Here is a 23,599-nt window from a genome sequence, read left to right as displayed (position 1 = left end):
GTGGAGGCCTGGGGTGGGGGGCGGGGGGTAGGCTGGTAGAGGTTAATGGGAGAAAAAGGGATATATGTAATACTTTCAATAATAAAGATTAAAAATAAAAGGCATGTTATTGAATTTCCCACACTCCATGTACAGACAAATGTCATACTATCAATTTTTCTGTTTATAATTGATGTATCTAAACTGTATATATTTATTATTATTAATTTAAAAATATGTTTTTATTGATTTTATTGAAAGAAGAAGGGAAAGGGATAGAGAGAAACATCATTGATTGGCTGCCTCCTACACACCCCCTACTGGGATGCAGCCTACAACCTGGGCATGTACCCTGACCAGTGACACCTTGGCTCATGGGTTGATGCTCAACCCTGACCACACCAGCCTGGCCAAACTGTACCCATTTAAATTTTACAATTTGATGCACTTTTACACTGTGTCCTTGACATTCCCCCTTCAATGAAGTAGAGTCTATTTTCCATATTCTTGAATCTGGACTGAATATTTGTTTCACTTATCCTTTCTTGGTCTCACAATCATTTATTGAGTTTGCATGTGGGGCAGATATCCTGCTTCGTAAGTTCAAGTGTCATTAGGTTGAGAGGATCTGTATTTGAGAAGTATACCTAAGGAACTTCACCCCAAAACTCCATTTACACTTGATTTAGGTAGTGTGATCCTAGACTTATCCATAATAAGATAAGACTTTTTGGGAGGGGCCAAGTGTATTTTATTTTGTATGTGGGAGAGATATGCTTTTGTAGTCAAATGATAGGTTTAGTGAATTGTGTTTCCAAAGGTGGCCACAGCACCTCCAACTGCATACTTTTTTGTAATGTGATCTTGCTTCTCCTCCCTGCGGCTTCATGGAGAGAGAGAGAGGCCAAGCTGTTAAAAAATCCCAGTAGAGCCTTTACATGATTCCAATTTCAACTGCTATCTGCCTGCAATTTCATGAGAAACTCCTCAAAAGACCATCAGATGAATTACTTAACTAAACTCAACCAATCCATATAATATCCTATCTAATAAAGTGGTAATAAGCAAGTTGACTGTCACTCCAACACACAAGATGGCCACCCCATGTGGTCAAAGATGGCTGCCCCATGTGGACATAAGATAGCTGCCACAAGATGGCTGGCAGGAGAGGGCAGTTGGGAGGGACCAGGCCTGAAAGGGAGGGCAATTGGGGGCAATCATGCCTGCATGGGAGGGAAGTTAGGGGTGACTGGGCCAGCAGAGGAGGGTAGTTGGGGGAAACCAGGCCTGTAGGGGAGGACATTTGGGGGTGGGGGGGACCTAGGCCTTTAGGGCAAGGCAGTTGGGGGCACCAGGCCAGCAGGGAAGGGCAGTTAAGGATGACTGGGCCTGCAGGAGATGGCAGTTAGGGGTGACCAGGCCTGCAGGGGAGGGCAGTTGGGGGAGACCAGGCTGGCAGAGGAGGGCAGTTAGAGGCAATTGGGCTAGCAGGGGAGCACTTAGGCATAGATAAGGCTGGCAGGGGATTGGTTAGGGAATGATCAGGTTGGCAGGCAGAAGTGGTTAGGGGCAATCAGGCAGGCAAGCAGGTGAGCAGTTGGGAGCCAGCAGTCCTGGATTGTAGAGGGTGCAGGCTGGGCTGAGGGACACCCCCCCCCCCCCCCCAAATTTTGTGCACTGGGCCTCTATTTGAAATATTATAAACTGGTTGTTTCACTAAATTTTGGAGTGATTTATATAAATGCAAAAAATATGGACATGTTATTTCAGCTTCCACCCCTTTATTACATAAAAGAATACATAATTTGTACCCTGTTATATGCTCTACTGTTTTCTCATAATAACATAGTCCTGGAGATATTTCTGCTTTCTCAATATTTTGCTATTGTTCAGATGTTTGCTAATATTGTATCCTGAATTCTTACCACCTCTTTCATATAGTACAATTGTTATACTCTAATCTGCACATTAACTTTTGATTTATCAGGTGGGTCTAAATAAATTTGTCATTTATTTTTACAAGGTAGATTCAAGTATTGTATTTCTTTCTATTTGAATTTCTATCATAATCACCCTACTTTCTTGAGTCAAATGAATGCCTCTGATCAACTGGCCCAAAGTGGGGAAAGATAAGTTTAGTGGTAAGGTACATAAGCAAATGCAAGAAAATTATTATATTTTAAAATGAAAGATAAAAATTCTTTAAAACTGACCTCACAAAATCTCTTGCTCATTACCTATTATGTCTCTATGAACTTTTATAGAAAGAATAAATTTCAATTCACAAAATTAGATGTTGTCAAGACCCATTACTCTTTTATTCCAAAATACCCATGCCACCAGGTTGGTGGCAAATCCATTTTTAATATAATTAGGCTTCTTACCTAGGGTCATATCAGAATTTGGATGTGGTACCTCAAAGCTTGAGTTTATTTTAAATCTTGTTCATCATGGTAACAAATAGCTTGAAGTACTTATTATATATATATATATATATATATATATATATATATATATATATATATATGCAACCATTACGACTTACCAACCAGTTGCTATAACATGCTCTGACCACCAGGGGACAGACACTCAACACAAGAGCTGCCCCCTGGTGGTCAGTGTGCTTCCCATGGCCAGCCAACCTCCCCCCGTCTTTCCCCCCTGTGCCCTGCTGCAGATAAACCTCCTGTGGTCCCTACCCTTGCCTGGCAGGCTCCGTCAAGCAGGCTTTGTCTGGCGGCTGGCAGGCCCTGGCTAGCCGGGCTCCAATGGGGACTAGGCGAGATGGCCCCGATAGGCCCTGATTGCTGACCAGGCCTAGGGACCCCACTGTGCATGAATTTCATACACCAGGCCTTTAGTAGTAGTATAATTATCCAAGTACCTTTCCTCCTCTCCCCTAACCCCCCTTTGAGTTTCTCTTAGAGAGGAATGCTGTTTTATTCAAATTTGTATCATACCATGGAATATAAATGTTTTGAGAATAAATCTTCTCAGTTCAGGAGATACAAGTAATGATTTGCAACAAATTATACCCTTTAAGTACATTTGGAGTCATGATTTTCATATGAACAAAGAAAAAAGTGATGGAATATATTATAACCCTTTTATCCTGTTTCCTTTAGCCATACGGCTAATTTCTTTTATATTCTATGCTCTGGATTGATGCTTAATTGACACTAATTACAATGTTTATTCAGCTCTGAAACATGTTTTTTTCCTGCCCTCTTGTCTGAAGTGGGTTGGAGAGGCAGCATGGTTTGAGGTTATGAGTGTGGACTTGGGAGCAAGACTTCTTGGTGTTGAATTCTAGTTTTGCCATTTACTAGCTGAATCACTTTGTGCAAGTTTTATATCTATGTGTCTCTGTTTTCTCACTTGTTATAATATTACTTGATTCATAGGGTTGATATATTAATACCTGTTGGGTTCTTAGAACAGAATCAGGTACAAAAATGACAGCTTTTATCTTTTATTTTTTCTTAACCTGGAGACAGAGCTAAGGATGCTTGAATTTCAAAGTCCTTGAGTTTTTAGCTTATACCATCAAGGATACTGTTAAACTAAATCAAATGGAGATAAGAACTCCTAGGACTTCCCCAGAGATCTTCCCTCTATAAAATCCTAAAGCTTCAGCACCTCCATCCATATATTAGATGACTTCAATAGTTACTCTCTCTGAATACCTCCTTGAGTTTATATCTAGTCTTTGATCCTGGCTCAGAGTTCCAGAAAAAGGTGATCAAGTCTAATATTTGAGTGCTAATATATTCTTTCTTCTAAGGAAACTCTCTTTTACATGTATCACCCCTTCAAAGTTTTCAATCTATCATCCTTTATTGATCCTGAAATCCAAGGTTAACTGACCGTTTATATTAGTCAATGGAAACTTTGGCTCTGAGAACACATAACCCTCAATTCAGGTCCTGTCCTAGTTAATTATGCTGTCTCCTATTCAACTTTGTATTTCATTACTTCCCTTTAATGTGGAAAGTCTTTGCTAGTTAAGTTAGTATTTTCTTTTCTTATAAAATTCACTCTTTGGCTTTTTGTAGGGTATTCCATGACCAAACAAATTTTACACTATTTTAGTACATAATTTAATATTTTCTTCTTTTCCCTGCAACACCTACATGAAACCTACTCAGACCAATATCACTATAACATTTTTCATTTTCTGAAGTCTCTCAGCCCTTGATTGCTATAAATTTTTATTTCATGAATTTTATTTTACATATGTTGGAAGCCGCCCATTGTCTTCACTAGCAGAGAGGTGTGGACAAGGAACCGGAAGGCTGGTCAACCTTGAAGCTCTGAAAGGTCAGAGCCTACCACCCACTGTCTAGTTGAGACAATGATAACTAAAGCAACCTCCACCTTTTAGTCTTATGAGTCTTATGTAAATCCTTGCTGATTGGCTGTTGCTGGAATTGCCTGCCGAGAGCTATGGGTGGATCCCTTAGTCTTAATAAAAGGGATCAGCTAGGCTAGAGCAAAGCAAAGTCCTTCCCATGGAGTTGGGCTCCCGCCTGGCCCCAATATTTCCAAATTAATATTTTCTAGTCTCTTTCATTTGTGTGTGGCCTCCTCCAGAGCCCGAACCCTGAACCACGCGGGATGTAAAAGGGGTTCACTACATATATGAAAATGTAATAAATGTTTATTGAATGACTGCAGATACCATGATAAGGATTGATAGAAGCTTCAGAGTTACAAAAACTATTTTCTTCCATGGAGACCTGAGTTTGTGGAACAGGGACTCCAGCAAAGCCATTTTCATTGACGTAGTCTTCACTCATTTCCTTGATCTGTGTGTGATAGTGGAAAGAATAAAAAATTAAGATAAACTTAGATTTTCTGATCAAGGATGATTCGTTTTCTTAGATATGGGTAATATAGTGTCTAAGGAAACCAATTAGTATAGTGGGCAACAAGATCCATTACTTGTAATGATCAAATCAGTAGTCCTCTGAACTATCTGAGGTTTAACCAGCGGTGGTCCTCTCCAAATAAATGCAGTTTTCTATAATAAGATACACTATGAGCAATCTGATGTCTATGAAGAATGCTGAGCCAAAATTTTATGGAGGAAATTTGTGGAACAAGACAAAGGGGTTCTGACTGCATTTGGAAGGAGTGTGAATTACTTACCTTTGCTGCAAGGAGCATCGTACTCAGCAATTGCAAACTCATCTGCATAAAAACAAAATCATTAGGCAAGTGAGAGAGATAGTAAATATTTAAGGGATATAGGTTAGTGAAAGAGTATTGTGGGAAAAATTGCATTTTGTCAGAAACATCAGCAGCATTCATTTGATGCATTGCTGGCTACCTTATGTTGTTAACTTTTCAAGTACAGTACGTTATGTTTTCCTTTACCCCGTACTACTGAAGGACAGTTCAATGTTGAACTTATTTAAGTCTAATATTGTTATACAGTTGATTTAGCTGAAGAAGAGGGAACTAAATATTACAGGTATTTCATATTAATTGATATATTTACAATATAGGCAGTTTCTATAATGTATGTATAGAAGGCAAAGAGAGGAGAATCAAATTTGATAGACAAAACGAAGTGATAAGAACTGTTAATGTAATAAATTTCCCCTACATGTTTCTGAATTCTAAATTTCTGTGATCAGGAATTTAATTTGTGTGTAAAAGTTACTCACTCACCTGTCTCATAGTAATCGTAGACTTTCACTACAGCTGGTTTGAGATCTCTTACTGGGATATCTTGTAGAACCGTGAAGGACAAGCTCATTGTCTGATTTGTCACCTAGAAAGCAAAAGGGAATTAAATGAGCTTTCTTCGCTTTTCTTTGAATGACTTTAAATATTCATTTGTTCCAGGGAAAAACTCTTCTTTAATTTTTATTATTTTTTATTTTTGCTTAATCATCACCTGAGGATATTTTCCCATTGCTTTTAGAGAGATTGGAAAGGAGGGGGAGAGACACACAGAGAGAAACATTGATATGCACACTGAACAGGGCTGGGCATCGAGCCTGCAACTGAGGTATGTGCCCTTGACCACAATCAATCCTGGGACACTTCAGTCCACAGACCAATGCTCTATTCACTGAGCAAAACTGGCTAGGACAAAACACCATTAAAAAAAAAAAAATCAACTAACAGGGTTCTTAAATTGTGCAGAGAGCTCCCCAACTGTTTCTTAAACAAATAAAACAATTATATATTTCCATCAATGTTTTCTTCTTAGAGGTGAATGATATATGATTTTTATTGATTGGATAGCTATGTTTATTTTTCAATATCCAGAAATTTGGCACCATTTAATTTCTCTATCTTGCAGAAATACTTGTGTTGACTCAAAAAGGAATATAAAAGGTCAATAATTGTAACCTTATTTAAGTTTCATAAAATTTGTAAATTATAAAATAAGTAAACTATGTACAACACAAATAAAAAATTAGAATGGTTTATTGATGGGCTGATTTATTTACTTTATGGCCCAAGTCCTTGCTGACATTGACAGTATTTTCCCCTTTTATATTGTTGATGTATTATTATAATAATTGATAAACTCAATGGTTACAATATTACTCAGAAAACTTGAGGATAAAATAAACATATTTTGTAGAGAATTTTTTGCTTATAAAGTCCTAGAAATATGAACATCCCAATATTATAATAAGCCATTTCTTTCCATAGCCCCAGATGAAATATAAATAAAGAAGGAGAAGAGAACATGTACTGGAATTAATGTTAGAATTCTCAAATATTTAGGATAGAAGTGATGTCTCAAAAATGCCTTCATTCATTTCTTAGATACCTCCCTTATTAGGATTATTATTTCTACTAGAGGCCCAGCGCACGAATTCATGCACCAGTGGGATTCCTCTGCCTGGTCTGCAGGATTGGGCCAAAACCAGCTCTCTGACATCTCCTGAGGGGGTCTCAGATCACAAGATAGTGCAGGCCAGGCCAAGGGATCCCACTGATGCACAGTCAGGGCTGGGGAGGGATGCAGAAGGTTGGCCAGCTGGGAAGGGACTGTGGGAAAGCTCCAGGGCATGTCTGGCCTGTCTTGTTCAATCCCAATTGGCCAGATCCCAGCAGCAAGTTAGCCTACCAGTTATAGCATCTGCCCCCTGGTGGTCAGTGCACGTCAGAGCAGTTGAGCAGCCTTAGCACATCATTAGCATATTATGCTTTGATTGAATGAACTACCTGACTGACGACTGGACACTTAGCATATTAGGCTTTTATTATATAGGATTTTTTGCAATTAGAGTGGCAGGACTCTCACCTTATCCAGATAAATCAAAACATGGTTGTTGGTGACTTCTGTTCGGCTCACATCATTAGATCTTTCAAGCTGTAGAAAATTAAGACATTACAAATGTAAATAAACAGAAGAAAGCCCCTGGGAAACCCAGAGAAAAGAGGAATTTTTATTACCAAATTAACTTAAGCCTGAGGAGGATAACATCTCTTCTAATATGATATATTTTTGTAAGTAAAGACAATAATGTTGTACAATGAAAAATAGAAGTTAATTGGGATGTAGGATTTAATATTGCCTATGTATAAAATTGATTTATCTGAAGAAAAGGAACTAAACATTCTAAACTTGGGAATTGCATATATTTCAAGGTTTAATTCATATTCTGTTCCTTAATACAGGAGGTGATTTTGTTTTTGTTACTTCTTCTGCTTGCTTTAGCTTATAGCAATCTCATTTTGTCTAACCTTCTGTAATAGTTATAGTTTATGTCAATCTGTCATTTTCATACGTTTTTCACTGGTCTATATATAGATACTTTACAAGATTCTGAGCTACATGAAAGTAAGAACTTGCTGACATTTCTGTTTTCTAGTAGGTGTGGCTTCCAGCAGTGTGCTATGCACATGGGGGCACCAATACAAACATGTTACATTATATTTCTTTCTTTAAAAAAAAATATATTTTATTGATTTTTTACAGAGAGGAAGAGAGAGGGACAGAGAGTTAGAAACATCAATGAGAGAGAATCATCGATCAGCTGCCTCCTACACACCCCCTACTGGGGATGTGCCCACAACCAAGGTACATGCCCTTGACCGGAATCAAACCTGGGACCTTTCAGTCCGCAGGCCAATGCTCTAATCACTGAGCCAAACCGGTTTCGGCAAACATGCTACATTATATTTCTAAGTTTGGAGAAAGTATCAGTCTTTCATAGAAGTTGATTTAATAGGGTTATAATATATTGTCGTAGTCTAGAAAAACATAAAATAGAGACTCCTACCATTTTCACGGTTGGTTTCAGGGGAATGAAGCCAGATACCATCTTCACATCAACAATCGCCATGTTGGAGACAGGGCGGTTCCCGGTGTAACTAAAGATCCAGGGAAGGAAGGAATTGGGTTTTCTTTGTTATTAAATAGTCTTTTTTTTTTTTTTTTTTTCTTCTATTTCCACAGAAAGCACTCAACAGCCCTAAGAGGTTTATGGGAGTCTTCCTAATTGTCCTACTCAAGTGGGTGAGAAAACTGGCTCTGCATTAGATTTTCAGGGAGCCTATTAAAGCCACAGAGATCAGGCCTACTCTAGACCTGATGAATCAGAATTTCCCATGTGTGGACTCTGAGGATGTGTGTTTTAAGAAAGCTCTACAAGTGATGCATAGGTGGACTTGAGACTTCTAATAGGTGTCAGTTATTTGTTATAAATACTTTATCTTAACTTTTTTCCTGAATAGTATCTCCAACCAGGTTTTAATAGTCTTGGGTAAAGACACCTTTTCTTTGTGCCCATTGAGGCATTTTATTTGCACATATGTATTATATTCCCAGGAAAAGAATCCCAGGATTTCCCCTCCTTTGTGTTTTCATCTTGCTTCTTCATGGTCCATGATGCCTGCTGAGGTTGTCAATACAATAAAACCAATTGATGGGATGGAAGGAGGTTTTTATGCCATTTTTCTAGATCTTTGAGTTGCAGATCAAATCTGGGGCCAATTACTCCACACTTGTTTAACCTGCCTGTGAGGTTCAAATAATTCTCCCAGCTCTGAGTCATCAGTAATTTTAAATTTGCCAATGTAACCGTGCTGCATCACCACAGTTAGGAACTGGATCACGACTTTGGAGCATGGTCTACTAAGAACCTAGCATTTGCCTCTCTTTTCAGCATTGTTGATACTCTTGAGAGCATCAGCCAGGACATTCATGTGCACCCTTATGATGGCACAGAAGGATGGCAGAAAGAGCGACAGATACATTTTTTATAAGCCCTGTAGCTATTTGAATGTTGTGTGTGTATCTCTATATCTCTATATCTCTATATATGTATATTTATATATATGTATTTCCCCCCAAAATACACACACACACACACACACACACACACACACACACACACACACATATATATATATATATATATATATATATATATATATATATATATATAATACATATATATTATATTGTATATAATCTGAGATTTAATAATTGCCAGTAGAAATTTTAACTAGAGGGCATGATTTCCTTCTATTCATGCTTTTCAAGAATTCCTCATCTCACTTTTCCTCCCTGGCTACTTGAAGATTGGTGCCATCCTGAACAACACAGTAACTATCCAGACCAGGAAGTTCATGACCAGCAGACTACTTCTGTGGAAACAAATGGTCATTGACATCCTTTACCCTGGGAAGACAGCAGTACCTCAGACAGAAATTCTGGAAAATCTAGCCAAACTGTACAAGACCACATCATCTTTGTGTTTGGATTCAGAATCCATTTTGATGGTGGCAAGACAACTGGCTTTGGCAGGATTTGTGATTCTTGGATTATACAAAGAAAAATGAACCAAAATATAGACTTGCAAGACACAGCCTGTATGAGAAGACTGCAAAGGCCAATGTTGGTGCTGGCAAAAGTGAGCTGGCGATGGGACAGCAGAAGGAGTAAAGATTCTCCAGTGACTCTCTGTGGTGACTGTGTAGATTTTAATGAAGGGGTTAATAAACTAAAAACATAAAACATAAAAAAAAATCCATCTCTTTTCTGGATAGGGAAAGAATAATATAGGATTTTACTACTGTAGAATAAAATTAGGATGAATCATTACATATAATGAAATGAGAAATTCAGGTCAGAGGCAAGGGATAATGATCTACCTTTACTTATTATTGAGGGAAATTAATAACCTTTAAATACTGAGGTGTGACAATCATGGATTCTGGAAGTAGAGGAAGTACATTGCAAACCTCAACACTGAGAAATTCTGTATCAACGTAAGAACATATTACTCTTTCAGTAACTGTAGTACAAACATTCACCGTCCCAGTGCTCAACTTAGTGAGGAGTTCCAGTAGGAAGATTGGTTATTATGCACAGAATTAAGTGATTCAGTCAGAAAGTCTTACCTGACATTCATTGAGACCTGGAAGGTGGTGTGGGCTTTGGATCCATCACAAGTTTGGGGCAGAGTCTGTACCCCCAAAGCAAATGGGAACTCTTCTTTTTTGGGGAGAACATTATATTTCAAGGATGTCTGTGGAACATCAAAGACAAATATTTGTGTTTTCCCCTTCCCCATTATTTCTCCCAACTTTCCCAACACTTTTTGATTTGCTCCATCATTTCCTGAATTAGGACTTTTCAGGGAGAATGGTTACTACGGGCCCTCTGTCCTCATCTGCTCCAAGAGTCTCACCTGGAGGTAGACACACCCTTTTCCTGTCGCTGTCACGCTGTATTCTCCAGGCACCTTTGGCAAGGAAACCTGCTGCAGGAGCAAGCGGTTGTCGTTGTCCACTCGGAAATCTGTGGACAATGTCCCTGGAGATTGAATGTTCACCTGTACAGGCTTCCCAGTCCTGGTGAAAGTAGCCGCTCCATATTTGGACAAAGCATGGAGAGCCACCACTGTGTCCTGAGAGAGACAAGGGAGAGAACCTCTTAGGTATGAGAACCCTTTGAGGACTCAGAGGCCCAAGTTAACTGCCACAGAGGGACCTTTGATTTCCTATTTCCCTCACTACTTGAACACTGGAGTTCTAATTTCATTACTGGTTAGAATCCTTAAATAGATGACAGCCCCATAATATTCACATAGCTTCCTTGGACTATATGCCCTAAATTTTATTTTATTTCTCATAAAATTGATCCTTTCCTTTCTATAAATATATGTGGGATATAAAATGTAGAAAATATACATACAAATTGGAATCATTTATTGGCATTAGTTATTTGCATAAAATATTATTTGGTGAATAATATTTTTTATTCATCGAATTGTGTTTTTTTGGGGGGGGTCAGAAATATAAAGCTTAGTCATAGCTATGCATTTTTCTTTTGTATTATTCTTTTTTTATTGTTTAAAGTATTACCTATGTTTTCTTTTCCCCCATAAACCCCTCCCTGGTCATGCTCACCCCTTAGTACCTCCCCCTCGCAGCATCTGTGTCCATTAGTTATGCTTATAAGCATGCATACAAGTCCTTACCCACCCATCTCTTACCCACCTCCACACCCTCTCCTGCCTTCCCTCTGAGATTTGACTGTCTGTTCAATGCTTCTCTGTTTTTGAATCTCTTTTTGTTAAACCGATCATATGATGATGCACTAACCACCAGGGGGCAGATGCTGAATGCAGTAGCTGGTGGTCAGTGCACTCCCACAGCCAACCTCCCTCAGCCCCTCTCGCTGCCTGGCTAGTCCTGATTGGCCCCAGTTGCCGAATTCGTGCACGGAGTCTCTACTATATTTATAAGAAATAAATGTTAACCATTCTAACAACATTATTTTTTCCCCCCATTCATATGGAACAATACAACATTAAGTACAATGGAGAAAGCATGGAATGGCATTTTATAATGGGTGTATAGGCTAACAGCTAAATTCTCTGAAGATAAAACTTTCTGCTGTGTATGTATTGGTAAATTTTTAGATTTAAAGTTGTATTGTTAGGCGCAGGATATTGGATGAATAAAGATAGTTCTTTATGCTTCTGATGAATAAATGGATAGAGGAAGCATAAAATGTGTGAGCTTTAAAAGAAACCAGTTAAAGGAGAATTAAGAATGAAGAGATGTTCAAGGAGAGATCATTGAGTTCTGGGTAGTATTTCTGGGAATTTTGAAAGGGACTCTTAGAACTTCCAAAAGATTTTAAAATTCATTCTGCTATGGTATTGACAGTGGTGCCCCATTATTGCCTTAGGGGAGGTAGAGTAGTTATTGGAAAGAAGAGACTGTGATAATAATATATGGATGGGTGCCAGAATTCTATACATTTTCTTTTTATCTCTCTTTGACTTTCATTTCCCTTTATTTCTCAGAATTCTAATAATGTTTTCCTCATTTCAAAGTTTTCTCATCTTTATGTTGTATTCTTGTATTATGTTTATATCTTGTTCAAAACTTTTGGTACCTGAATATGAAGTCAAAGGTTCTGGGAAACTACAAACCTGGGTGGAGGAGAAGCCCCCTTGAGAATTCTGTTGCTTTGTGATCCACTTCACAATGTGTGATGCGGAAGTCAGCTCCTCTGAGGTTGGGGCAGGCTGGGCCAGGAGGTGAGCCAGGAGCACATAGGATGTCATCTCCACCTCAGCAGAGGGAGCCTGGGGTTGATAAAAATGTTCCATTTGTGCCTTGGGTTTCTGAGGTCGTGTCCAGTGAACAGAATTATCTGGGGGTGAGAAAAATCAATGTATGAGTGATTATATATTCACATTTAAGGTTAAAGTACCTAAGCCAGAGCTGAAATGAGGATTGCATTTCTACAATATTATCTTGGACTTTATCTGGATGATTTTCCTTCTATGTAAATCTGAGCATAGTTTGCTTTAGCAAGGTTGAGGAAAATGTTGCTGGAACGAGAAGCCCATATTCATCTAAGTTTTCAAATGGTTGCTATAGTTGGGTTGGTGGGAGAGCAAAATAGCAGAGCATGTTCTCTCACTGGTGGTCATATTTTTCTGTTTCAGACCTTATCTGGGTTTTGTTAAATTTTCTATCAAGCCTGCCCTTAGAGGTTTCTTGTGCGGATCACAGATTACTTGAGATAATAGAATTCATACTCATTAGATTGAAAAAAAAAAAATACAGTAATCCTTAAAATACCAAAGATTGACAAAGATGGGAAACAATGGGAACTGATTTACACTGCTGTGGGAAGTGAACGGCTCTTCGGAGAGCAATTTGGCAATATCCAGCAAAGGGGAAGATGTGCTTAGTCTATTATTCAGCAGTTACACTTCCCAAAGAATAACTTAGAGAAATTCACACACATGCATAAGGAGACATGTATGTATTCACTGCAGTATGGCTCATTATAGCAACAAATAAAGAAAGAAGAAAAGATCCATGAGGAGAGGATCTCCATATAGACTATGACCTTTTATGTATTGTAATATATTATACAGCACTGAATATTAATGAACTAGAGCAGAGCTAGCACGGCTCAGTGGTTGAGCATTGACCTAAGAACCAGGAAGTCACAGTTTGATTCTCCATCAGGGCATATGCCAAGGCTGTGGGCTCGGTCTCCAGTAGGGGGTGTGCAGGAGGCAGCCAATCAAGGATTATCTCTCATCATTGATGTTTCTATCTCTCTTGTCCCTTCCTCTCTGAAATCAATAAAAAAAAAATAAAAAAAAAATAAAATTAAAGAACTAGAGTTACAGGCACCCATATAGGGGACTTCTATTAGCATAATGTTTAACTTAAGAAAAACAAAAGGCAAACAAATAAACAGATAAGAAAACAAGATACAGAAATAATCAAACGTATGATACTGCTTATCTAAAGATGAAAAATGTAAAATTTTTAATATTAGGGATACAATTGCAATAAAAATATTAAGAAATCCACAGAAATTGTAATGAGAAATTCAGAATAATGATGCCCTTTGGGAGTGGGAATGGTACACAGGGAATTTTTCCTACAATGGTAATATTTTATTTCTTAATATTGAAGTATAAAGGTTTTTGCTAATTATTCTTTATGACTTTTTGTATGTCTGAAATATTTCCCAATACAATTTTAAGAATAAACAACTAATGGCACTGTCAAGGGAGAAAGTTAGGACATGTTTTATTGGATATCTTATTATCATTTGCATTTTATTTTCTATTTCTTTGACACCCGCCCCTCCCCATATAGACCACTCTTTACAAAAAAGTATTATGTGACCATAAAAAGTTTTTTCAACATTATCAGTCTTGTGAAATGGGCATAGAATACCAGAAGTTGTTCACATTGCTACTTCCTTCATTCCTTTCTTATATTTCAGATGATATGATGGTACCAGGTAAGGGTTGGAGATATATATATATATATATATATATATATATATATATATATATATATATATAAAGAACTGATATCTTAATCATAATGGCTTATATTTTTATAGCACTATGTGTCATACACTCTATCAAGTTCTTTACATGGATTAAATAATTTAATTCTGACAACAGCCCTATGAGGTAAATACTATTGTTATCACCATTTTACTGATGAGGGAACTGAAATATAGACAAGTTAAGTGACTTGCTCCAGGTTACATGAGTAATACATTTTGGAGCTGGTCTCCAGGGGCCAAGCTTCTCACTATTACAGTATCCTGCCTCTTCTTTTTATATGTGTGACTTGATTAAGAAACCCTAGATTTTATAATGATATAGACAAAAAAAAAAAAAAAAGACGGAAGAAAGGGATCACAGGAGGTAGGTGGAGGAGATTTTTGCAATTTAGTAGTGTATTTGATAAAGAGAACGTGGGATGAAAGAAAGATTTCAGGTATGCTCTCACCTTCCTTCACTGCTTCCTCATTAAGTGACTGGAGTACTTCATTCCTCTTTTCCTGGTTACCTGCCAGGGCAAAAGCATAGGCCAATAGTGCCTTGGTGTAGACATGGCTTCCATGGTTTCCTTCCTTTGCTGACTTCCAGGCTGATTCCAGGCAGAACATGGCATTACGGACGACAGGGTGCTGTGAAGGGACAACAAGAAGGGAACTGAGTTGTGTGAACAGGGAGACTAGCATTCCCATGTAAATGCAGATTGTAGAACGGAAGTGAAAAATGATTTCAAATGCATTTGTCTATCCTCATTCTTATGGACAGAGAGAACAGTATTTTTTTTTTTTTTATCTGTTATTCTCTCATTTATAAGGCAGGAACATAGGCCTTATCTTTCAAATTCATTGTGTGTGTGTGTGTGTGTGTGTGTGTGTGTGTGTGTGTGTGTGTTGGGGAGGGAATGGTTAGGGAATAACCCAGGAGCATCACTGGGAAAATGTAAATCTCTTAATGGAGTGACCAAATTCTCTATTGAGCTGGGAAGCATTGGAATTGCATACTAGAAGGAAAGCTGACACATGGCTTTTAGTAGGGTGATATTTCGCACAGCAAGTTAGTAGTTTCATGGCATCCAGAATCAAGCTTCAGCAGGGGAAGGAGGTGGTACCTACAGTGGTGGGAAGAGGAATCTCCAGAAGGGCAATGGTGATATAGGCAGAGAGGGTCTCTTCATCTTCTACTCCACCCTGCAAACATGAGAGAGATGTGAGTCATGTAACTTCTGACAAGACTCTTAGTCAGCTTTCTGTTTTTTACTGTCATGGAATTTATCCTTTCCCATATTCATCCCAAGGGAGCAAAATATCACAATCAACCTAAATGTTATCCCTTCTTTCTTGCTACTATTCAGGTTTTATTTTCTTCTGATACCTTCCCTAAGGAATTCCTAGGCTATTGCCACCTCTTCTTTTCCTTGATTTGCCTCAGAATGGACAAATCAAAGGTGTGAGAACACTTCACCTTAATGGCATTGTTGAGCAGTGACCCAGAACTTCTGAAACAGCCATTGTCCTTCTGTTTTTGGGAGAGCCAGGCGAGGGCTTGATTAATGTGTGCTTCATCAATGAAGATGTAACTTCGAGCCTGAGCAAAAGTCTTCAGTACAAAGGCGGTGAGCCTGACAGGGGAGGAAGTGATGATGATATTTATGTTGTTACGTAAATGGCTTTACAACCACTTTGCAGCATTAGGCTTCATAGAACACTTTTTACATTGATATAAGTCATCTAATAGGAATTCTTGTGTATGAAGAGCTTCCATCTCCTTTGGACCACTAACTGGAATTAATTTGCAAGGTCTTATACTTCCTTGCTGACACACATCCTCTTTGCTACAAAGAGTCTAAGTACTTGTAATGTTACTTAAAAAATAAAATAAACAAAACGTATTTGAGTAAGGCTTTAAATCTTTTCTTTAGAGTTTTCCTTTGATAGATGGCAGATCTAATATACAAGTCTTACACGCAATAACAACCTCTAATAATCTTTGCCTTACAGATTTAAAACTGTTTCATATCATAGGTCCTTCTCATTTCTTTCCTTCTATTGGTGAATTTATTCTCAGTTAAGTTGAGTGTGATCTAAACATAATATAATCTGAAGTGAACGTGAAGTTATATATATGCTCATTGGCCATATCATTAAAATGCTCCTGATTATGGGAATAGTTTTTAGAAAAAAACAACAAACTATTTTAGAAGAAGACCTTGATGTATTATTAACAGGATAAATTTTGGGGTCAAGTGTAGCATACATGTATTTTAATCTCAGCTTTTCTATTTGTTACCTTGCTAATCTTGCTGTATTTATCTAGAAGAATCAAGTATAGGCTTAATAATACATATTTGATAACATTACTGCAGATATAATTTTGATAATGTATGTAAATTAGCTGGTACAAAAATAACTCAAAAAAACTTTTTCTTACCAGGTATTGCCTATGCTCCTGCCATATGTCTCCCCAAACGTACTATAGGAGCCATCAGAGTGCTTGTAGTTCAGCTGTCTCTGGTAACCTGGAGTGGAAGTTTATGAAACAGTATGAAAGATTGTACATGCTGTAGCCAGAGAATTATCAAAATGCTTTGGCCTTGTGATATTTTTAAAAATTTGCTGTCATATGTTAGAAGGTTCTCAGTCCAAAACATTTTATTGGAGTTTGGACCCTGGATAATTACCATGAAACTAACTTTCATAGTATTCTTATCATAAGAACTATCATATATAGTATAATAAGCTAATGTATCATAGTATTGATAAGTAACTCAAGCCTATTGGGAAATCCAATCTATTGTTGAAGTAATACTGTGAAGTTTTCACTCACTCATTCAGTCACTCACCAGTATTGAGGAAGCCAATGGCCTTGGACTTGACCTCTGGAGTCAGTTGCTGTGTTTCATTTAGATAATTCAGAACATAGATATTAGGAGTGAAGAGGACCATATTCTGTTCTCCACAGCCATAGGGCATTTTTAGGAGATTCTGCGTGTTTCTCATGGCAGAGGCTAATATGTCTCCTGAGGAATGGGAGAGATAGGAAGTCATAAAGTTTATCAATGATAACTTATCAGAATCGTAAGTAAATAAATTATTAGCTAGGGTAAAGAAATGAGGATTTTTAGGAAAGGTAAATCTTCCAGGGATAGAAGTATGATTGGAATCAATAAACAAGAGAGAATAAAGGAGTTTAAATTACAATTGTTATTTTGAGAAAGTATTTATGGGAAAAAATGTAGTAAAAACTGTCAATATCTAAAATAATAAAAGTCTAATATGCTAACTAGAACAGGTGTCCTTCCAGACGAGGGAAGCCTGGGTCCTGGATGCCAGAGGGAAGCAGGTGCTGGCAGCCGGAGGAAGGAATGCCTACTCTTGCATGAATTCCATGCATCAAACCTCTAGTACTAGAGTAATCTTCTTGGGCTGGAGACTTACCCAAAACTGAAAAGGTGGCTCGGGCAGAGTCTTCTACCACATTTGGTGGCAGCTTCAAAGATACTTGATCAGGCACCTCAGCACCTAGAGAAAAAAAACAACAAGTCAGCCATAAAGAAAACTATTTCTGCTATCTATCTTCCTGAACAGCTCTAAGACCAAGAAGTCAGAACTATGTCTTACCTAAACTTCTGAAAAGCTGTCTCTCTTTTAATATTCCAGTTTTTTATATCTTAAAATCAGATTTCACAGATAAGAAAATAGTATTTTTATGGAAACCCTAGACATAGGGGAGGGGCAAAGATGAAAAAATTTGATTCATTGAAAATAAACAATTGCTGCTACTAAGCATACATTTGCTGCCATTCTAATGTTGGTGAATTACATGAAGATGAAAAAAAGTGAAGTGTATTTATCTTAATGCTACATTTCTTCCTTATAAAATTAATAAAATTTTTGTCAAAGGGTACAAGGTTTTAGTTGCTCAAGATGCATCAGTTCTAGAGATCTACCATTCAGTATAGTGCCTATAGTTAACAATATTGTATTGTATACATAAACATTTGCTAATAGGATAGATCTTATATTAAATGTGTGTGTATATATATATATATGTATAAGCCCAGCAACTAAATGGCAGAATAATCAGAACGACCAGTTGAACAGTTGCTATGATGCATGCTGACCACTAGGGGGCTCAATGCAGGAGCTGTCCCCTGGTGGTCAGTGTGCTTCCACAGGGGGAGTGTCTCGTGGCAGACTGGGATGAGTGGCTGCTCCTGCAGTGGGAGCAGCTGTTAGCAGATCCAGGGTGAGGCCGAGTCTCTGCACCTATCAAATACCTGAGACAATCCAGTCTCTGGCCTGACCCCAGCTGATGCAGGCCCTCTAAGGTGTGTTCTAGAAAGAGCATGGGGAGCTGCCATAGGTGGATGGCAAGAGGGGTTGTGACTGTGGAGCCCCTGGGGTGGCTATCCTGGTGGCTGAAGGTCCTGGGGCATGGCTGCCCTGAACATCCCCGATGGTGTCACCAACCTGGCATCACACCTGGCTTTGGGGTGCAAAGCTCTCTGCCAGGTTCCTTCAGGACGCAGAACACACCTTTACCCAAGACATTATAAAGTAGCAACAAAAATAATTTTATGGTTGGGAGTCACCACAACATGAGGAACTGTATTAATGGGTCACAGCATTAGGAAGGTTGAGAACCACTTCCCTAAGGGCTCCCAGAATGCAAAAGGGCACAGGCCAGGCTGAGGAGACCCTCCCTGCTCCCTGAGTGCATGAATGTCATGCACTGGGCTTCTAGTAATATATAAAATTCTTTGAGCTTCAAATGTTATACAAACTTTAATTAATGTTATTTTAATTATGAAGGCTGATTCTTACCTGATGGGCAAAGCAGGGAGTTGAATGTTGCTTCCTTCTCTATTCCTTCAGGCTTTATAGGGAAAGAAAGGAAAATTAGAGGAGAGAATGGACTGACTTTCAGGACACTTGTATTGGTAGGGTTACCGCAAATTTCTTAATAGTAAAGAGAAGAACTAGAACTGATTTTTCAAATGTATCATATAAATAAATTCTATAAGCAAAAGCAATATGAAGGCGACAGATTGATAGATGAGAAAGTGAGGGGGAAATGTGAAAATAAACTAAGAAAGAGATGGAAAGACAGAGATAGAGACAGGTACAGATATGTATATCAATATCTACAAAATAATATTATGAAATATCTCATGACTGCATATTATGCAGCCCTTCTTACCTAAAAGGTATAATTTCAACTGAATTCACCATTTTTTTTTTCATTGACACATTGTTACCTATAAATGGGCAGGCTTACTCACTTCAACCAAAAGGGGCTTGATGACTGTGTCTTTCTTTCCATATTGAGGGACCACAGCCACCTCAGTCCCACACCGTTCTTGAGATGCCAGTGCCTCTGCGTTCACGGTGAAATTCACAGACCCTGAAAAAAGGGCCAGTAGAGGTGAGTCTCCCCTTTCTTCTATTTCTCTAAACTCCGAGATTTAGAAATGTTCTGCACCCCCCCTTTTTTTGGTTTTGTTTTAAAAACACAGGAGCAGGAATAGAAGCAGCACAAACTAGAGAATAATGATACTGAGCATGTGATGTGGAAATGGAGGCAAGGGAAGTAAAAATATCCTTCTAGACATCCTAGAATAAAAGACAAAGAAAAGAAAAAGTCTACCATCTGAGGTGGGGGTGTCTTTGCCTGGGGGAAGTAGAACTAGATATAAGAATCCCACTGATATACAATCTTGAAGCAGGATTGAGTAGTTTTAGGAATCAGTCCATCACCTAATGACTTTGGAGTTACTGCCCAGGACACAGTTTGTCGTCCATTCCCACAGATGCAGCGAGAGTCTTCCTTCTCCCCTGGGACAGCTAGGAATGCAGGAGAAGCTTCTAGGTGCACCTTGACCTGAAATCACACATTAGACAGAGATGAGATCAGAGGACCAAAGAAGGATGGTGTGGAATAAAGCATTTTGGAGAGTGGTTATATTTCAGGTTGCCTAATATTGAAGACCTTATAGGTAGAATTGAACTTGAGATATTAGTATCTATATATATAAAAGCCTAAGCGGCCCGCCGACTGTTCGACCATCTGACTGGTAGCTACGATGTGCACTGACCACCAGGGGGCAGACGCTCAATGTAGGAGCTGCCGAGCTGTGGTGACTTGGCAGCAGCGGTTCTCGGGTGACCACCCTAGAACCAGAGAGGAGTGAGCCTGATTCCTCACGGGGCCGTGTGATTCCACCTTTGGCCGCGGGTTGTTGTTGATGCTGGAGCACTGTTGGCCCTGAATCTGGTTTACTGCTGAGCTGCGGTGACCAGTGACTGCAGATGCCCTTCGAGCTGTGGTGCCATGGGCAGTCGGAGAGGGACCATGGGGGATTGGCTCCAGGGCATACCCGGCTATCTTGCCCAGTCCCATCCCGCTGGCCACCTTCTAATGAATTTCCTTTCAATACGCACGAATCCGTGCACCGGGCCATTAGTTTTGGTATAATCTGCTCTTTCATGTGGTAGGACCGAAGGTGAGGAAACATCACGATGACGTACCTGTGGGAGCTCTACTACTTTGGCCTGAAATCTTGACCATTCTCTCAGCTTTCCCAGCAGAGTACATGAGATTTGTAAACAGTTATGGTTTCAGCAGATGTAAGGTGCTCACAAATAATTTTTAATCAATGATACATGAAAAGTTAAATATATGGGAATGTAAAGGTTGGAACCTTGAAGTATCTAAGACACGTAAATGATGCCTATTGATTTTTGATGTCCATATCAGAAATCTTTAGAGGACGCAAACTTCCGAACCTTAGAAGTTTGTGATGAGTCAGAAACTTGAGACAACATGGATGGACTTTTAGAATATGATGCTAGGTGAAATGTTAGTCACAAAAAGCTAAGAACCATACAATCTCACCCATGTGTGCAATATAAAACTGAAAATAAAGACAAAGGCCATAGTATGGTGATGACCAGAAGTAAGAGAGTGGGGGTAGCAAAGGGAAAAGGGAGCCAAATAGATGGTGACAGAAGATGATCTGACTGTGGGCGGTGAGCACACAATGCATTGTACAGATCATGTATCATAGAAATGAACACTTGAAATCTATATTAATGTTATTAACCAATGTCACCCTAGTCAATTTAATTAAAAAATATTAGAAAGGGGAAGAAAAAGGGACTCAGATATCAACAACTGTAGTTGTGAATATGCACATGAATATCTAATAGAACTCTTCTTCTGATAAGCCCATTTTCCACACAGGAGTGTGATACTAGTAGCATTCCTAGGAATGCAATTTTAATTTCATTAACCTCGAGTACAATTTAGGAAAGCAAGGTCCTTACCCGGATGCAATTGGGAAGGTAGTTTAGGACAGTAGCCTTGAGTGTGAAGGCTTCTCCGCGCACCACAGAATAGGGCATTGTGAGCTCCACAAAGAAGGGCTGGAAGGCTCGGAGAGTGGTGGGAAGAGAGAGACCAATCCCAGTGTTGTCGGACAGGCAGAAGGCCCCTGCCTTCCACTCAGTGATGGTGTCAGGGACTGTTACTCCTACTTCAGCCACACCTGAGGAGCTGTGGGAGGATGGCAATGTGAGGACCAGAAAATAAGCAATTAAATAAATCCTTTCTAGGAACCTCTATAAATGATCCTATTGTCATGATTTTGGATGCACTCAGAAAAAAATACAAATAAGGAAGAGTATAAACAAGGCTTAAAATAGGATCATATAACTCCTTTTCTCCCAAATCTGGTCATTTCAAAGTCTAGTCCTATATAAGAATCTCCTATGAACGTATAGCTGTAGTATAATCTATTATGGATAATCCTATAGAATAAAAGTGTAATATGAAAATCGACTGAATGGCTAAACAGCAGAACGACCATCTAGAGGACCATCTGGGACCACACTATGACACCTACTTGCACCAGGCCAGCCATGGCAGGTGCGATGCTATTGGTCAGGACCCAGCTACGGCCTGCCTGGTGATTGCCCTGCAGAGGGAGGCCCAGGTCACTGACCAGTGGGTTGTGGCAGGTGGGTGGGCCCTCCCTTTGTGAGGGAAGCCCAGGTCCCGGGTACTGGCAGCCGGAGGGAAGGAAGGCCTACTCTTGCACGAATTTCATGCATTGGGCGCCTCGCATAGTTATAAACTAAATATGTAATTTGAAATTGTTCTTAAATTTTTTTAAAAAATATATTTTATTGATTTTGTACAGAGAGGAAGGGAGAGATATAGAGAGTTAGAAACATCGATGAGAGAGAATCATCGATCAGCTGCCTTTTGCACACCCCCTACTTGGGATATGCCCGCAACCAAGGTACATGCCCTTGACCGGAATCGAACCTGGGACCTTTCAGTCCCCAAGCCGACGCTCTATCCATTGAGCCAAACCGGTCTCGGCTGTTCTTAAATTTTGATCTCTAAAATATATTGTTCCACTGAGGGCAAGTTTATAATTTTCTATTCTACCAGTATTGTGTATAGTTTGCCTTACTGATTCTGTTCTTAATTCAAGAATGCTGACCAATAAAGGGTCTTTTTAGAGTGTTAATCTATGCAGTGCTTGGTTTTATTTAGTCTTTATGCCTCTTTTCCGGACACTTTTGAATTAAATTTGTGCAAAATGTCTTAGCTCTGATGCAATTTATTAGTGAGCTGTCCTAGCAGAAGTAGTTATGTCCAATTTCTCCTAAAAAGACCGGCAATGTGTCCAAACTAAATACTGGGGCATTGAAAAATTAACTAAAAATTAAAATTTCTGAGGAATATCCACTGTTGCATCTTATATATAAAGGAAGTTACTTACTCTACTACCACCAAGTCCCAGATCCACGTCTCAGGAAAGTATTTTCTCACAGTCTCTGTGACAGGCTCTGAAGTTTGCTCTGAATAAGCATTGCTGCTGCCTCTCATAGACATTCCTTCTAGGGTGGGTGAGGGAGGAGACAGAAACAATAAATATAAAGATCAAGCTTATAAGAGACTGTGATAAGTGCTACAAGAAAAAGAAACAAGGTGATGAAATAAGAACCAGGAGAGGACACTTGGGTGTTAAGGAAAAGCTTCGATGAGAAGGTAATATTTTAGCTGAATTCTTAACTATTGAAATGAGCGAGGAGTGAGGTGGAGGAAGAGAATCACAAACAGAGAACCTAGAGACAGAGGCAGGAAGAGCCTTGGATTGCCTGTGGGGGCAGAAAGGAGTCCTCCGTGGCTACTGCACATTGTGCAAGTGAAGATTTCTATGACTCGGGGGTGGGAGGAGGGAGGAATCAAAATTTCCATTTGGTATGTTTCTCCGTGGGAGAAAA

The 23,599-nt window shown here is 39.0% G+C and overlaps 1 protein-coding gene, 1 long non-coding RNA gene and 1 pseudogene across 6 annotated transcripts in view; 1 reads left to right on the top strand and 2 right to left on the bottom strand.

Annotated features, from left to right (window-relative positions):
• The window catches only part of LOC311620766, a 107,078-nt gene that overhangs the window by 6,771 nt on the left and 76,708 nt on the right, over positions 1–23,599 (top strand). The gene's annotated exons all lie outside the window — the stretch shown is intronic.
• Positions 4,622–23,599, bottom strand: part of LOC311620763 (alpha-2-macroglobulin-like) — a 117,714-nt gene continuing 98,736 nt past the window's right edge. For 2 of the 4 annotated variants that reach the window (XM_084880412.1, XM_084880413.1), the window contains exons 18-36: positions 23,095–23,212; positions 21,629–21,857; positions 20,060–20,183; positions 19,585–19,706; positions 19,127–19,178; positions 17,738–17,821; positions 17,143–17,319; positions 16,731–16,818; positions 15,765–15,921; positions 15,416–15,490; positions 14,755–14,935; positions 12,405–12,628; positions 10,650–10,868; positions 10,360–10,487; positions 8,235–8,325; positions 7,253–7,321; positions 5,656–5,758; positions 5,131–5,172; positions 4,622–4,787 (exon numbers count right to left, since the gene is read on the bottom strand). In XM_084880412.1, coding sequence (XP_084736538.1) covers positions 4,771–4,787; positions 5,131–5,172; positions 5,656–5,758; positions 7,253–7,321; positions 8,235–8,325; positions 10,360–10,487; positions 10,650–10,868; positions 12,405–12,628; positions 14,755–14,935; positions 15,416–15,490; positions 15,765–15,921; positions 16,731–16,818; positions 17,143–17,319; positions 17,738–17,821; positions 19,127–19,178; positions 19,585–19,706; positions 20,060–20,183; positions 21,629–21,857; positions 23,095–23,212 — 2,300 coding nt within the window. In that variant the 3' untranslated portion in view covers positions 4,622–4,770. The remainder of the gene's footprint in view (positions 4,788–5,130; positions 5,173–5,655; positions 5,759–7,252; positions 7,322–8,234; positions 8,326–10,359; positions 10,488–10,649; positions 10,869–12,404; positions 12,629–14,754; positions 14,936–15,415; positions 15,491–15,764; positions 15,922–16,730; positions 16,819–17,142; positions 17,320–17,737; positions 17,822–19,126; positions 19,179–19,584; positions 19,707–20,059; positions 20,184–21,628; positions 21,858–23,094; positions 23,213–23,599) is intronic. The other 2 variants (XM_084880414.1, XM_084880415.1) reach the window with 1 other exon arrangement.
• On the bottom strand, positions 8,516–9,302 carry LOC311620765 (small ribosomal subunit protein uS8-like; annotated as a pseudogene). The gene has a single exon. The product of its transcript is annotated as a small ribosomal subunit protein uS8-like (transcript).

The sequence above is a fragment of the Pipistrellus hanaki genome, assembly GCF_964339955.1.
Source record: "Pipistrellus hanaki genome assembly, chromosome: 3".
Lineage (NCBI taxonomy): Eukaryota > Metazoa > Chordata > Mammalia > Chiroptera > Vespertilionidae > Pipistrellus > Pipistrellus hanaki.
Note: the sequence above shows the minus strand (reverse complement) of the source record. Positions and strands in the feature narration are given on the sequence as shown.